This window comes from Mastigoproctus giganteus, chromosome 10 (assembly GCF_048544385.1).
Source record: "Mastigoproctus giganteus isolate SK-2022 chromosome 10, ASM4854438v1, whole genome shotgun sequence".
Taxonomy (NCBI): domain Eukaryota; kingdom Metazoa; phylum Arthropoda; class Arachnida; order Uropygi; family Thelyphonidae; genus Mastigoproctus; species Mastigoproctus giganteus.
Genome location: NC_143584.1, coordinates 87,000,434 through 87,017,339, shown reverse-complemented (window position 1 = coordinate 87,017,339; position 16,906 = coordinate 87,000,434). Strand labels below are relative to the sequence as shown.

The 16,906-nt window shown below is 38.7% G+C and overlaps 1 protein-coding gene across 1 annotated transcript in view; it reads right to left on the bottom strand.

Moving 5' to 3' along the window:
- The window catches only part of LOC150079137 (acyloxyacyl hydrolase-like), a 43,015-nt gene that overhangs the window by 20,166 nt on the left and 5,943 nt on the right, over positions 1 to 16,906 (bottom strand). The window contains exon 3 of the mRNA XM_090382966.1: positions 14,780 to 14,879. Within this exon, the coding sequence (XP_090239092.1) occupies positions 14,780 to 14,879 (100 nt within the window). The remainder of the gene's footprint in view (positions 1 to 14,779; positions 14,880 to 16,906) is intronic.

Genomic DNA, 16,906 nt, shown 5'->3' with positions numbered 1-16,906 from the left:
AATGAAATATATAATAAAGGTCAAAGCCTTCTATTATATGGAGCGGAAATCTGGACATTAAATAGGCGAGCGGAAAACAAATTGCTCTCCGCAGAAATGGATTTTTGGAGACGCTCAGAAGGAACTTCTAGAAGAGACAGAAAACGGATTGAAGACATAAGGGAAAAAATGGAAGTGGAAAAGACTATTATTGATACCATCAAAGAAAAGCATCTAACATGGTATGGACATGTAAAACAGATGCAAGAAAACAGATATTCAAAGGCTATCCTGGAATGGATACCTCCTGGAAGAAGGAGAAGAGGAAGACCTAGGAGGACATGGATGGATGGATGGATGGATGGATGGAGTACGGGACTGCATGACAGCTCGAGGCTTAACAGACCAAGACACCCTGAACCATACTTTATGGTGGGAAAAAATTCCTAACAAGAAATAACTTGTAGGCTGAGGAAACCCAGTGTAAATGGAAACACTATTCTTGAAGAAGAAGAATCTGTAGTGTCTTCACCAGGATACTTCCTTTTCACACCTTTTAAGTATTTTACTCATTTTTAGGGAATAAAGCACAATTACAAAATGAGGAGGCACGCTTGATACACATAAACAAAGCTGTGCACGTGTAGCAACTGAATAAACAACACCGTAAAGGCGGAGACAAGTTCCGGTCAACCCTTCCCTATCACTTCCATCATGCAGTATGATTGATGACCTTTGAGGTTAGAATGAACGTCGTGGCGAGATCCAATATTCCTTACATTTCGAGGGTACAGGTCTAAAACGGGGTTCGCAGGCCTGCCGCTAGTTAGTACACCGGACCGAACCTACTGGTAACTCTCTAGGAGGCTTCTGGATCAGCTAGTGTATAACCTTGCTACCTCTACTCTGCCAGATAGTGACTGGAGGGAGTCCGAGTAGTGTGCATGCGAGGAGCATTGTCGAGGCCACGTTATGTCAAGGATCTGGGTATATTCTTACCACGTGTACACCATATCCAAAAATTTCATTACTTCATACAACATGTAACACCCACTTTTTCTTACTATTGAATACACCATGAATTGTCAAACTAATAGAGCAAGCTTATCTGCGAAAAAATCTAAACCTCCCAAGCACTTCCTAATTCATTTCACAAATATACGTGGACTCAACGATGTCCATTTCCACTTGCAGTCTGCCAAACCCGATGTACTTTTTCTGACAGAATCTCAGTTATCGGTTGATTCAACTACTGCTCATCTCAGATGCCCAAATTATTCACTGTACGATTCCTTTCGCCTCAAAGGTGGTACTTGTGCATATGTCCGTTCTGATATTCCCTGTCAGAGACTTGGCAATTTGGAATCTTCTCTCTTTGATCTTCTCTGGCTTAAAATCTCTCTACCTCATAGTGTCAAATTCATCTGTTGTCTCTACCGTTCTCCCAACTCCACTAATCACTTGGAGCTCTTTGACTTCCTCTCTTTGCAACTTGGCTTTCTCCAGTCCAACTTTCCTAACAGTGAGGTAATTCTCCTTGGTGATTTTAATGTTCACAACTCCACAGCTGGCTTCTGTTTTCTAGTCACGCCGACCCAGCAGATCGAGATGCTGATGCTTTTGCAATTACTAATGACCTAGAACAGATTGTTCATTTACCTACAAGAATACCGGACAATCCTAATCACACAGCCAATACGCTTGATCTTTTTCTCACAAACAACACTTCTAAGTACACGGTCGAAGTGAGAGGTCCTTTAGGCACTTCAGATCACAACGTGGTGATTGTCTCTTCTCCAATGGAACCTTTATCTCGTGGCTATTCCCAACCTCGTGTTGTTTGGCATTACAAGAATGCAAAATGGGATGACCTGCGAGACTTCTTTTCCTTGGTCGGATTACTGTTTCAAAACTTCTGATGTCAACGTTTGCTCAGATCGTGTCAATGAAATTATTCTTGCAGGAATGGAATCCTTTATCCTACACTCCACTTTAAAATCTCGTCCTTTATCTAAACCTTGGTTTTCTAATAAATGTGCTAAGGCTGTTCAAGAGAAGAATGTTGCATATTGTAATTGGCTTGTTGCTAATTCTTCAGTTTCATTTTCTGCCTACACCAAAGCTCGCAACAATTGTAAAGAAGTTATTAATCAGTCCAAACTAGAGTTTGAACAGGCTAAGAGTAGAAAACTTGCTTCTTGCCCTAATGGTAGCCGAGCATTCTGGTCTCTTGCCAAAGCTATTGGCCGCAACTTTTGCCCATCTCTGCTCCCACCTCTGTCCAAACCAGATGGTTCTGTTGTCACTTCAAGGATAAAGCTGGCCTGCTAGCATCCCATTTTTCTTCCAGCTCATGTATTAATGATCTTGGAAAAACACCTCCCACCATTCTCAACACGCTCCATTCAATGCCTCCTGTGGTCTTCCGTCAAAAGGATATCAGAAGGATTTAGATGAATCTTGATGCTAAGAAAGCTCCAGGTCCTGATGGTATTTCTCCACTCGTTCTCAAAACCTGTGCTCCTGAACTTACTCCTGTTCTTTGCCGCCTTTTTTCACTTTCTTATGCCAAAGGTGTTTTTCCTTCTGCTTGGAAATTTGCTCATATCCAGCCAGTTCCTAAAAAGAGAGACAAATTTTTCCCATCCAATTATCGTCCCATTGCAATTACTTCTACTCTTTCTAAAGTAATGGAGAAATCAATTAACCGTCAACTCTTAAACTACCTATAAACCTTCCGTCTGATCAACGTTCACCAGTATGGATTCCGTCAGTGTCGATCCACTGGTGATATTCTGGCTTATGTTACCCATTTATGGACTAATTCAATGGAAAGGTTCGGTGAAACACAAGTAGTTGCTCTTGACATCTCAAAGGCTTTTGATCTTGTTTGGCATAAAGGTCTTCTAAACAAGCTTCCATCTTATGGTTTGCCAACTGTTTTCTCTCTGATCGCCCACTGAGGGTGATGGTAGATGGCTCTCTGTCTTCTAACTTCTCCACTAATGCTGGTGTCCCCCAATGTTCAGTTCTTCCCCCCCCCCTTTTTTCCTCTTATATAATGACCTTCTTCCATTGACTGGAAATCCTATCCATAGTTTTGCTGATGATAGCACATTGCATTCCACTTTCCATTTTGAGAAACCTTGTCCTGCTCAATCAGCTTCAACTTCTCGAAAATCTGCTACCAATTCCTTAAATGTCGATCTTCAGGTAATTCTCCAGTGGGACAAAGACAACTTAGTTGATTTCAACCCTTCTAAAACTCAGTCTTGTTTTATATCTCGCAAAAAGGATTCTTCTGCTCCTATGCTTATCTTTAGAGACACTCCGATTTCTAGGCAAAATGATATATCTCTTTTGGGGATTACCCTGGCTTCTAATCTCTCTTGGCACAAGCACATTACAAATATTGCTTCCTCTGCATCTAAAAAACTTGGTTTTCTCTTTCGCTCTCGGCATTACTTTTCTTCGAAACAGCTGCTCACTCTGTATAAATCGCAAATCCGCCCTGCCAAGGAATATTGTCCCCACATGTGGGGTGGTGCCCCCAAAACCTCTCTCAGGCTTCTTTATTCCATTCAGAAGAGGGCAGTTAGGTTAATTAATGATTCATCTGTAACAGAGTCTCTCCACTCGCTTTCTAATAGACGTACTGTTTCTGCTGCATGCCTCTTCTACAGATACTTCCATGAGCACTGTTCTTCTGAATTGGCTTCTATAATTCCCGCTCTCTCTTTCAAAATAGTCCGAACACATGCCGCCACCAGCCAACATCCATTTACTGTCCAACTTCAAACTCACAGAACCAACTTTTCATCTTCCTCGTTTATTCATTCAACTGCCGTTTTCTGGAACAACCTTCCTTCATACGTATTTCCTGAAAATTACAGTCTACAGAAGTTCAAGTCCAATGTCAACAAATATCTTCTTTCTTCTTCTCAACCTCGAACCCAAGCACGGTACTAAGTTCTATAGGTTCTAATACCTCTCTTGTTTGGGGTTCACATAAAAAAAAAAAAAAAAAACACCTCATTAGCTCACATTTTACTAAAGCACATTTCTGAGGGTTACTACCATAAAACAATAAAAACAATTTCCAGTTTCATTCCTACTAGTGGAATCTGTTATAAACCGGTAGTAAACTCGAACTAACTGCATTTGCGATAATACCGATAGCTGGAATTTTACGTTATTATGGTAAAATATGTTTCCCCTTCGCTGATATAAAAAACATATATACATTTTCAGACTCTTCTCTTCATTTCTAGCGTGTTGCGTTCAGTTGGGGTGATTCCGTGTCTGACTGCCATTTCTTGTAACCACAAAGGGAAATTATGCATAAGCGAATTTGGTTCGTGTTATATACGATATCGTTCCCCTATTTATAAATCACGTATAATCAAATTCGTGTAGTGTAAACATGTGTTATATGAGGACTGACTGTACTTAGATTTCAGAAAAGCTTTTGATACTGCTGTACATAAAGGACTACTATACAAATTGGTGCAGTGTGGCATTAAGAGCAAGTTACTCTCTGGATAAAGGGCTGGTTGAGTATCAGAAAACAGAGAACTGTTATCAATGGGCAAATATTATTAGTGGAATCTGCCAGGATTCAGTCCTGGGCCCATTAGTGCTTTCAATATTTATTAATGATACTGATGAACGCACACCAGGCCTAACGTCCAAGTCTGCAGATGATACAAAGATTAGCCGGATGGTTAATCACAATAATCAGGGATGCTACTGCAAAATATCTATATAATAGACAGAACTGCTGAGAAGCAAATGGAGTTTAAATTTGACAAATGCAAAGTGCTTCAAATGGGTACCTGTAATCCCAGATTAACATACCAATGGTTACCACACCCAGAGTAGTGGAGAATGAAAAAGACCTGGTGGTAATTGTGCAGCCAGATGTGAAGTTCTCTGAGCAGTGCAGACAGAGCTACCAGGGCAGCCTTTGGGGGTTTGTCAATAATATACAAGAATTTGAAGCCTCCGTAGTCAGGAGTAGGAGTGCAGTAGCATATGCTCTTCGAGTAGACTGGGACTCAAGCCCCTGACTGCTAAATACAGTCGATCTGCCAACCTGCACTGGAGCAACGTGGCAGATTATGGTCTATTTCCCTCAACATGAATTGTTGGGGAGGCTTCCATCCTGCAGTGGATTGATAATGACGGCTGCTTACTCTTTTTTTTTTTTTTTTTTTTTTAAATATATACTGTAATTTTGTCAGTAGGGATAAGGAGATGTTTTCCCCATTATACAAGGCAATTGTCAGGCCACATCTTGAGTACTCCAGATACAGATCTGGAAGCTTCCTTTGCAGAAGTATGTGGATCTTTTTGAGCAGGTGCAGAGAAGAGCAACACGATTAGTGAAGGGAAAGGCCTCAGTTCTGGAAACTGCTGGATCTGAAAACTAGACACCTGCAAGATCTGACTGAGGTGTTCCAGTCAATAGATTGAGTGAGCTGAATGCCAATAGAATCCTTCCTCTTGCTCAGGATATACACGAGGAGGCTTAAATTCAAACTAAAGAAGGATGGTTACAGGATAGATAGGTAGGAATTTGTCTTCAGCCAGCAAATAATTCATTATTGGACCAAACTGTCATCTGGAGTTGTAGAAGTGAGTATTTTGAATAAATTAAAGAACTAGACAAACTGTTAAGGGGATGGACATGGGAAGCATTGGAGATTTTTTTTTTGACCAATTATTATTATTATTATTATTATATCTAAGGTGGCACCTAGACTTACGTCTATCTCCACCTGATAAAGTTGACTTTGTGCAGAACCTCTGCAAAATAGACCTGTATGGAAGGTCTCTTCGCCATCAGGGAGAAGCTGTCACCTGCACAGCTGCTCCCCGTTGGCGAATAGACCCTAATGGCCACCCATATTCACTTGGTGCTGGGCCTGGTCTTCTATTTTAAGTGCCTCGTGCACAAAAATCCCACACCCACCGGAAGTAGTGCTATACCGGTGGGTGCCAGCAATCCCACTCCCAGGCTGCCCACACCTGAGAGCCAGCAAAAAAAAAAAAAAAGAAAAAAAGAAAAATAAATAAATAAAATACATATATACACACACATAATATAAACAAACTAAAAGAAAAAAAAAAAAATGCAAATAATCAAAATGTATGTATAACCAAATCTTAATTAGTAATCATTAGATTATTCCAATGTCTTCTCCGTTGAAAAACAGTTACACAGAACTCTTGCAGTGCTTGAAATTTATCCTGATTAGCAATAATGTCACTTTCACAGCCTCTAATTAAATTACCAATCTTCACTTTTAGCCTTTCTCTATGTTCAACGTAAACACTACAATCATATAATAAATGACTCCAAGTCTCAGGTTGCCCACAAGTGCATAAAGGAGAGCTGACTAGACCAAAGTAATGTAGTTTAAAATTTAATGAGCCATGGCCAGTTAAAATAAATGATGTTACCATAGAAGGAAAAAACCATTTGTTGTGACTATCATAAGTAAATTTAACTGTTGGAATAAACAATCTAGTCACCTCCCCAGTTGCACTAAGATCCCATCTCTGTTGCCACATACCAATCAACTGTGTTAGAACATTTTTCTTAGCTTTAGCTATCTCTATAGTGACATCAGATGTAATATTCATGAAAGAAACCACTATGCCTTTTTTTAAGTAATAACAAAGGGCCCGATACACAATGTACAAGTCTAAAGGCAAATGCCCGGCCAAAACCTGCATAGCATTCGTTGAGACTGTTCTGCACAAATTAGAAATAACATAAAGCATTGAGCGCTGAATCGATAACAATTTCTGTTTAAATTTAACGTTAGTAACTCTGAAGTACCACACTGATGCTCCATACGCAACTATGGGTAAGAAGACTGCCTTGTAGTATAAATTTAAAACTTTCCTTTTCGACCCCCAATCTGACCGTGTTAATTGAATTATTGCTGCACTAAATTTTTTAATTTTTTCGTGTAAGTAATTTAAATGTGGGAAAAACGATAATCTATCATCAATTCTTATACCTAGATATTTCACCTCAGATACTAGGGGAATCTGCCTCCCCTTAATTAAAGCTTTTGGCGGTCATGCACAATTTAGTTTCCCCTTAAGAAGCATCATAACAGTTTTAGTTGCAGATATCAATAGTTTGTGCAGATCAGCCCACGACACTAGACTTTCTAATACCTGGGCCACTCTTATTTCAAGCACAGCCCTGGATTTACCAGTAATACATAAAACCAAATCATCTGCATAAGCAATCTTATGCAGATTTTCAATTGATTGTTCTAGCCATAAATTAAGTACTAAGTTCCAAAAAAGTGGGCCCAATACAGACCCCTGAGGACACCCTCTCGAAAGATTCCTATTAAACTGTAGATGCTTAGCTTTCAGTATAATTTTCCTACAATACAAATAACTCTGTATCGTCCTATACAATAAGTCTGGACATTGCATACCCCTTAATGCAGACAGAATACTCTCATGCCACACCATGTCAAAAGCTCCAGTAAAATCTATAAAGATGGCTAACACATACTTATCCTCTGCCTGGTTGGTGAAATTCATGAGATCATTAATGGCATCCTCCGTAGAATTGGAGATTTTTTTTTTGACCGATGCTGCATTAGCTTGCTTTCTTGCATCATATGCACTACTAATACTAATCCAGTTTAAATCCCTTTTCCTGTAATTTTAATTTATGGCCACTAGTTCTAGAATCATTTATAACAATTAAAATTTTGTTCCGATTCATTTGACTACCCCCGCCCCTCATTAAAGCCATCTATCTTAGAATTTGCAATATAAGATTATGAGGAAAGTGTAATACCACTTTGCTTACCTACAGGTTCTGAAGAAATGTTGAAAACTGAAATAAAATATTTTAAGTATAATTTTTCCATATTCATTATAATGCAAAAATTATTAACATGTTATGTGTATTATTTCTTCTCTTTCTACATGCTCAAATAAATGAATGAAATCATAAAGAAAAGCAAACGTAAGGCTTTATTTCAAACCAAATACTTTTAAGTACTTGGGCCTAATCTTATTTGTTTCATAATTTCTTATTTATGGCTTTTCCCAATCTGTTGCTGTTTATAAATTAATTAGTCTGTGGGATGAGTTTGCTGTTTGTTTGTTATTTGATTTTTAGGAGCATTAGCAACTAAGACCATATTGCTATTGCAATTAAGGAATATGCGGTGGTCATTCTCTGACCTTTCCGCATCCTCCATATTTGATGGTCACAGGCTCGAACCCCGGTCTAATCAAGAAGCATGTGTGGGATGAGTACAACATGGAAACAAAGCATTTGAATATATTCTCACGGTATGTGAAATACTGGCAAAACTGGACTGCTATGTGGAATATTTATGAATTGGCTTAGTCACTACCATCCTCCTTTTAGCATTTTTAAAATTTTTTGTTTAGAATTAGTTCCCAGCGAATTAAAAGGGCACTACTGATCACAGTCATACTGGTGAGAAATATAAGAGGATAACACTGCCTGGCCAATTTATTAGAGTCAAGGGTTTAGGACCATTTTTGCACCATCTGTGGTTGCAAAAATGGTCCCATATGATATGTAAATTGAAGATTGTTGTATTAATAATTTTAGCCATGTATTAATAAATTTAGTCATGTGACTAAATTGTGCCCAATTAAAGTTCACCACAGGTGTCAAAAATGGAATGCTATTTTATGAAATGGAATGCTGAAATTTTATGAAATGGAATGCTGATTAATAAAATATCTTATTTTTAATAATCAAGTAACTGCGTGATACTGTCAGTTCTGCTATAACGTGCATTTTTGCAACGTGAATTTGCTCCAATGCAACTGATTAGGGAACAATGCGATTTTTGCATTGACTCATGCGCGATTTCGTCTCTGAGTAACACCAGGGGAACGCAAAACTCGGCACCAAGCTGAACATAGTGGCCTGTGCAGCAATACATACAAGTTTATGAAGCTTAAAAAATGTCAAATGTGTGAAAGCTATATTTTCCATTTACTGTAGTTGTGTTGGTTGGAGACATACTGTTGTCATTCGCTGTATTCACAAGATTGAAGGCCAACTCATGTTTTCAGAAGCTCACATTTTTCTGTTCGAACAGAAATTTCATGAAGTGGGATAGTGCAAGCAGCGGAGCACACTGCTGGAGGTTACTACCATAAAACAATTATTATTATTATTTGCCATATGGTGCAAGGAAGCCTGAAGCTTATGCTGCACCAGCCAAAAAAAAAAAATTTCTGAACTACCCTGAGAGAGAGAGAGAGAGAGAGAGAGAGAGAGAGAGAGAGAGAGAGAGAGAGAGAGAGAGAGAGAGAGAGAGAGAGAAGAGTCAGAAGTAGAAAGGAATCACCAAGAAAAAGAAGAATGATGATATCCAGCTCAGGACCTAGGTGTGCCACGAGATGTGAGCCCCTGAAATAAAAACAATTTGCAGTTCTCCATTTATTGGGGTTTTCAGTTAGTTCAATCTAATTATGAATAGGTAGTAAACTCAATCTTACTGCATTTGCGATAATCCCGATAGCTGGAATTCTGTGGGTTTTTAAGTTATTATGGTGAAATGTGTTTCCCCTTCCACGAAATCTCTAATCCTATAAAAAATATAAATAAATTTTCAGAATCTTCTCTTTATTCCTATTTTTTTACGCTTCATAAACTCGTAAACTTACTCCATACCTCACTTGTGTGTGCTCCATTCGTTGTTATTGACTGCTTATCTTTTTATTAGAAATTTAAGATGTTTAAACCTGTGTTAGCAATTTTATTGAATTTCTAACTTTTATTAGTTACCATACTAAATATGTTTTTTGAGTGCTCTGCCCCATCCCTATTTTCCCCATAAGCCCTGTTTTTTTTAATGCGAAAAACCATAGCATGGAGATTTTTAGGAACACATGTACCGCATTATAGCAGAACCGACTGTATTACCAATGTGTATGATTAACCAAACCAGCAATCTGGAGCACACCAGTTGGAGACATACTGTTGTCATTCACTGTATTAGCGGCATTTGATGCAAGAAAGCAAGCTTATGCAGCATCAGCCCAAAAAAAAAAAGATAAAAAATAAAATAAAATAAAATAAAATAAATAAATAAATAAAAAATAACCACTTCCACTTCACCCCTCTGTTCATTCGAAATGCCTGTCCAGCTGAGCCTTACACTTATTCAGGCTATCAACTTCCACGACAGGGGATGGAAGTCTGTTCCACCAACCAACCCCCGCTGGCTAACGGCAAATTTCCTCACGTCTATCCTACATCTGTCTTTCCTCAATTTGAATTTATGCCCTCTCAGGTGATTGTTCTGAGCAAGAGGAAGAATCCCGTAAGCATTGAGCATGCTCAAACCATTCAAGGCTTGCACCTCTATCAGATCATCTCGCTGGAGCCTAGTCTCCAGACACTGTAATTTGCAAAACTTAAGCCTTTCTTCGTAAGAGCACCCCTTTGTTCCATTCACTAATCTTGTTGCCCTTCTCTGTACTCGTTCCAGCACTCTGTCTTCTCCCGCTCAACCACCCCTTTATCCATAGCAGCAATTTGCCTCCAATGCCACACTGCTCCAATTTGTGCAGCAGTCTTCCATGTGCAACAGTATCAAAAGCCTTTCTAAGATCCAAGTATATAATATCAAAGTTATTCCCTGCATCCAGTTCTTTTGTGACTGCATCATAGTATCCAATCAAATTGGTCAGGCAAGACTTCCCCTTAACAAAACCATGCTGTGTCTGAGCTATAACTGAAGTCTTGTCTAGATGATCCTGCAGTGCTTCTTTAACCAGTGCCTCCATTAATTTTCCGGGAACAGAAGTTAAACTAACAGGTCTATAATTACTTGTAGTAGTAGTAGTAGTAGTGGCACTTGATGCAAGAAAGCAAGTGTAGGAGCTTATGCAGCATCAGCCAAAAAAAAAAAAAAAAAAAATCACACCATACCCTCCAATTGCCTGTCCAGTTCCTCCTTAAATTTATTTAACCTATCAACTTCCACAACGACAGATGGAAGTTTGTTCCAGCAATTAACCACCCGCTGGCTAAAGGCAAATTTCCACACATCTATTCTACATCTATCCTTTCTTAATTTGAACTTATGTCCCCGTAGGTTCGTATTCTGAACAAGTGGGAGGATCCCATCAGAATTCAGCGTGCTCAACCCATTCAAGGCCTTATAGACCTCAATCAGATCACCGCGCAGGTGTCTAGTCTCCAGCCACTGCAATTTGCAGAACTTAAGCCTCTCTTGGTAAGAGGATCCCTTCATTCCCCTCACCAATCGTGTTGCTCTTCTCTGTACACGCTCAAGCAAATCTACATCCTTCCTAAAATGAGGCCTCCAGACCTGTACGCAGTACTCAAGGCGTGGCCTGACCATTGCCTTATAAAGAGGGACAATCACCTCCTTTTCCCTGCTAGCAAAATTCCTATATATCATTGACAAAACCCCATGACCTGCCCTAGCAGCCTGTCTACATTGCTCAGAAAACTTCATATCTGACTGCACAATTACTCCCAGGTCTTTTTCATTTTCTACCACCTTAAGTGTAGTACCACACAGTTGGTACGTTTCTCTGGGGTTACTTCTACCCATATGCAGTACTTTGCATTTGTCAAGGTTAAACTTCAGTTGCCACTTCTTAGCCCATCTGCCCAAATTATCTAGATCCTGTTGCAGTAGCACACTGCCATTACTGTAATTAACAACCCTGCCAACCTTCGTGTCATCTGCAAACTTCGACATTAAGCCTGATATACCTTCATCAATATCATTGATAAATATACAAAACAACAGTGGACCCAACACCGAACCCTGTGGGACTCCACTAATAACATTAGTCCACGAAGAGCAGCACCCATTGATTACCACCCTCTGTCTTCTCCCACTTAACCATCCTTTTATCCATTGTAGCAACTTACCCTTAATACCATTCTGCTCCAATTTGTACAGTAGTCTTCCATGCGCAACAGTGTCAAAAGCTTTCCTGAAATCCAAGTATATGATATCAAAATTATTTTTTGCATCCAGTTCCTTTGTGACCACATCATAATAACCAATCAAATTTGTCAGACAAGACTTTCCCTTAACAAACCCATGCTGTGTCTGAATTATTGCTGCAGTCTTGTCTAGATGATCTTGCAATGCATCTTTAACCAGTGACTCCATTATTTTACCCGGAACAGAAGTTAAACTAACTGGTCTGTAATTATTCGTGTCGCCCTTTGATCCTCCTTTGTGAATTGAGGTCACATATGCACATCTCCAGTCCATGGGTACTTCCCCTGAGTCCAAGGAAGCTCTCATAATTATGGCTAAGGGCCTGCTTACTTCCTCTGCCGCCTCCTTTAATATAACTGGATAGATCCCATCCACCCCAGGTGCTTTCTTGTATTTATCTTCAACAATTTCTCCTCCACTTTACTCTCAGTTATTACAAGATTCTCTAGCTTACTGCCAGAGTTGAATACACCTCTGGCATTTCCCTCGCTGAATAACTCCTCATGTGTGAATGTCGATGCAAAATATTCATTTAGTTTGTTAGCTACCTGAGCAGGATCAACAGTTGACCCATCGATATCAAGTGGACCAATCTGATTCATCCCCTTCCTTCTAGAGTTTACGTAAGTAAAGAACTCTTTGCTGTTCTTCTTTGTATCCCTTGCCAAAGATTTCTTGTAATCTGCCTTCGCCCGCCTAACCTCCTTTGTAACTCGGTTTCAGATCAACTTGTATCTATCATAGGCTTCTGTGTCATGTGTTAATTTGTATGTATCCCATGCATTTTTCTTCTCTGCCATATGTCTCATTAGTTCATCTGACATCCACTTAGGCCTAAACCTTGAACAATATTTCTTAGTTGGTATGTAAAGCCTAGTAGCTTCCAAGATAAGTTCTTTGAATGCTTCCCATTTTGAATTTGCTGTTGGTAACATCATCAGTTGGTCCCACTGTATAGAATTTAAATACTGTCTCAGTCCATCGTAGTCGCCTTTACGAAAGCAATAACCCTTCCCTTTACCCCTAATGGTAGTTACCTCTTTGAGTAAATCCCACTTCAGCACACTGTGATCACCGCCACCTAGTGGTTCATTTACCTGCAGATTCTTAATGCATGAAGAATCACTACTGATAATCAAATCAAGAGTATCACTCCCTCTAGTTGCCTCCCGAAAATGCTGATGTAGAAAACAATCATCCAATAAATCCACAAAAGCCTTGCTAGTGTGTGAGTGACCAGCCCCCAAATTCCAGTCAATATCTGGGAAATTAAAATCCCCCATTATAAGACTCTCTGATTTACTGGTCCACTCTATTTCCCTGTACAATTTCTTATTATACTCATCAGAGTCATTAGGCCTATAGCACACTCCTACTCTCAATTTTAATCTCCCAATGCTTATGTCACACCAAACTGACTCGACACTGCTCTGTCCAGCAATGTCGACTCTCTTCACTTCCTTGGATTTTATATATTTCTTAACTAATAGCATAACCCCTCCTCCCTTCCTATCCTGTCTATCCTTTCTGTAGACATTGTACTCCCCAAATTCCAGTTCTGCATTCCTTATATCTGTGTGACACTACATCCCTGAAATCCCCACAATATCTGCCTTTGATGTTTTGAGCAATACCTCAAATTCATCAAATTTATTTACTAAACTCCTAGCATTGGTGTACACGCAAGTATACATGCACCTGTTCTTTTTCTTAGCATTCACAAGATTGAAGGCCAACTCACGTTTTCAGAAGCTCACATTTTTCTGTTCGAACAGAAATTTCATGAGGTGGGATAGTGCAAGCAGTGGAGCACATTGCTGGAGATTACTACCATAAAACAATTATTATTTGCCATATGGTGCAAGGAAGCCTGAAGCTTATGCTGCACCAGCCAAAAAAAAAAAAAAAAATCTGACTCTGTTCCACACCGACAGTGGCAGAAAAGACAAAATCTCATTAACTTCCAAAGAGGCAGGCTAGTACACATCTAGGGTGCTATGCAGAAAGGTAGGGTGCACTTGTTGCATATGTAAAAGCTAGTTTCATTTCAGTCTTTAACAAACAGAAAAAGTACCAGAAAAAATCCATCAACAGACAACTGCAGCTGAAAATGCAAGGTGGCTGAGTAAGGTGCTCAATGTCTGAAATGGATTAACATGTATAACTCAACAAAAGATGGAACAATTCATCTCTGCATTTAATGTAGGAACATTGCAAGGCATTGGTATAGTACCATGTGAAAAATCCTATAAAGACTGCTACAGGAGTAGGAGACCTGTGGTTGGTGCCAGAACATAAAGGATGGATGCAAGAAAACTGAAGAAAGACATGGTCTAGTGAGGCCAGATTTACACTTTTCACTATTAATGGAAGAACATATATAGAGAAAATCCACAAGACACTAGAACCACCTGTGGAGTACTCAGTAAAGGCTACTGGAGGATATGTAATGGTGTGGGGGAGGTTATATTGGCATAACCTTAGTCCCCTGATTCCACTACAGCCACTGTTAATGCCAAAGCAACACTGTTGTGGATCAGGTACACCTGGAAAATCTGCATGTATCTCTATAGACAGGATACTGTTAATGAGAATGCAACCATCCACCATACCAAGTGTGCGAAAGAGTGGTTTGAGGAACACAAGGAAGACTTAAGCACCTTCTCTGGACAGCCAAATCCCACTGAGCATCAAATGAACTCGACAGGTAAGTTCATCAGCACATTCTGCAGAAAGTGGTTAGGCAGCATAGTATTTAACTATTTTAATCTAACCTGAGGTGCTGGGAAAAGATGACAATACTCTTGACCTCCATCAACATGGCAAATTCCTAGGCTGTAGCATATCACATCAGGTGTTTCTTTTCTGCTTAATCTGAAAATAAATAATCATAAATAAAGCTTAAAAACTAATATTAAAATAAATTAATTCAACCACAATTATTTACTGTTATTCCACATTAAGGTTGCACATGGTAAGTGTCATCTCAAATTATGAAAACTGGAGATTATTTTAATTTATGCTGTTTTCTTTTTTTTTCTGACCATTTGCTGTGAGATAATATAGTGACACATCATTTTTTTCAGGAAATTATAAAAAAAAATGTACCTATGGTTTTTTTTTTAATGGTAACCCCAAATGCGAAAGTTATTGGTATCTCTAGTATCACGTATGGATTGAGGTGGAAGAAAATATACTTGTTGACATTGGGCATGAATTTTTCTGTAGACTGTAATTTTCATGAAATATATAAAGGAAGCTTGTTCCAAAGAGCAGAAACAGAAGAGATAATGAAGCCGAACAGAAGTTAGTTTGGGTTATAAGTGTTTCAAATAGTTTTTGAAAAAGATGGAATTACAGATGCTAATTCAGAATAGTGCCTATGGAAATAGCTATGCAAATGCAAGCAGTAAAAACTGAATGTTTATACAACAGAAAACTAATTTTAATCCATAATCAGGTACACAAAAAATTTAAATTCTTCTGTGCATGCAAAAATTTGAAAAATCAGCAAAAATTAATTCAAAATATTGATTTTTTATGCCACTTTTATTTTAAATTTTTTCTCAACATAATTGTAAAAATTTGTAATTAATCTTTGAAATTAAAAATTTCAAAGAAAATTTCCCTTTAGACCTGTCATCAAGTGAAATGAAAATTTAAACACCACACACAACAATGAATGCTGCAATTAGACACCAGCCTATCAGTAACATGGACATTCACTGCATAACACATGAAGGGAACATCAACAGTTTGATTCCAGATGATGTATCAATGTCATGAAGTCAGAGAGCATTACCAATTAGAGGAGAGGGCGTGGCAGTAAAGCCAGCTTGCTATCAATAACTGTACATGACAGATGCACAATCAACACTTGCATATAATTAAGTTTAACTTAATTGTGAGTTTTTCCTAATTGTGCAATAATTAACAGAGATGTCTGGAATTTTCAGTTAAGAAATCAAAGAAAACATTTTCAAACACAGCTATTAACTGTTTTTTGAAAATCTACTCTGTCCTGGACAGAATAGATGAATGAGACAGAGCTGGGTGGACAGAGTAGATGAGTGAGACAGAGCTGGGTGGACAGAGTAGATGAAGCAGTAACTGCTGAAATATTATCGATGTTTCACTGACTACACATACCTAACAGAGGGTCAAAAGGATCGTTATTTAAACTGGCTGCACTCTTTTCAGCACTTGGTCCAGAAATTTAAGAGAGGTTTTCAGAGCACCACTATGGTTTATACAGAAGAAAAGCGCAGTTGCGAAAGAAAGTAAATTCCTTAGTTTTCTTTCAATACAGAGGAAGAAATATTTGATATATGGTTATACCAAGGAAGGCTAGAAGTTAGGGTTATCACCAGTAAAAATATAAACAGTATCAAAACTTGCAAAATGATGCTAGGAAGCCAGTTCATACACCATTAGCCAGAGGAGGGAGAACTTTTACCACTTCATTTGTCCATCACTTCCAGTAATTACTAAAAGGAAAGGGTAAACTGGAATGCAATTGAAAAAGCTAGCTCAAACCTAGCTCCATTGCACATCAATTTAGGTTTGATAAAAATATTTGTGAAAGTGATGGACAAAAAAGGAAAAGGATTTTCCTGTTTAAGGCAAAAGTTTCCTCAAGAGCAAATTTATGATAATTAAATTCTAGAAGATTATTATTCCAAGATGAGGAATTCACTAAAAAATTAAATTCTACAGAAATAAGGGCCCTGGAAGGCAATCGAAAAGGTCTGCCGGAACCTTGAACCAGAGCAATGAGAAATCACAAAATTACAGTGAAATTATAGTGAACTAATTTTAGCATACAGAAAATTGGGGTGCAACATGTCATTAAAGCTTCATTTCCAACATTCCCATCACTTCCAATAACCACTGGACATTCC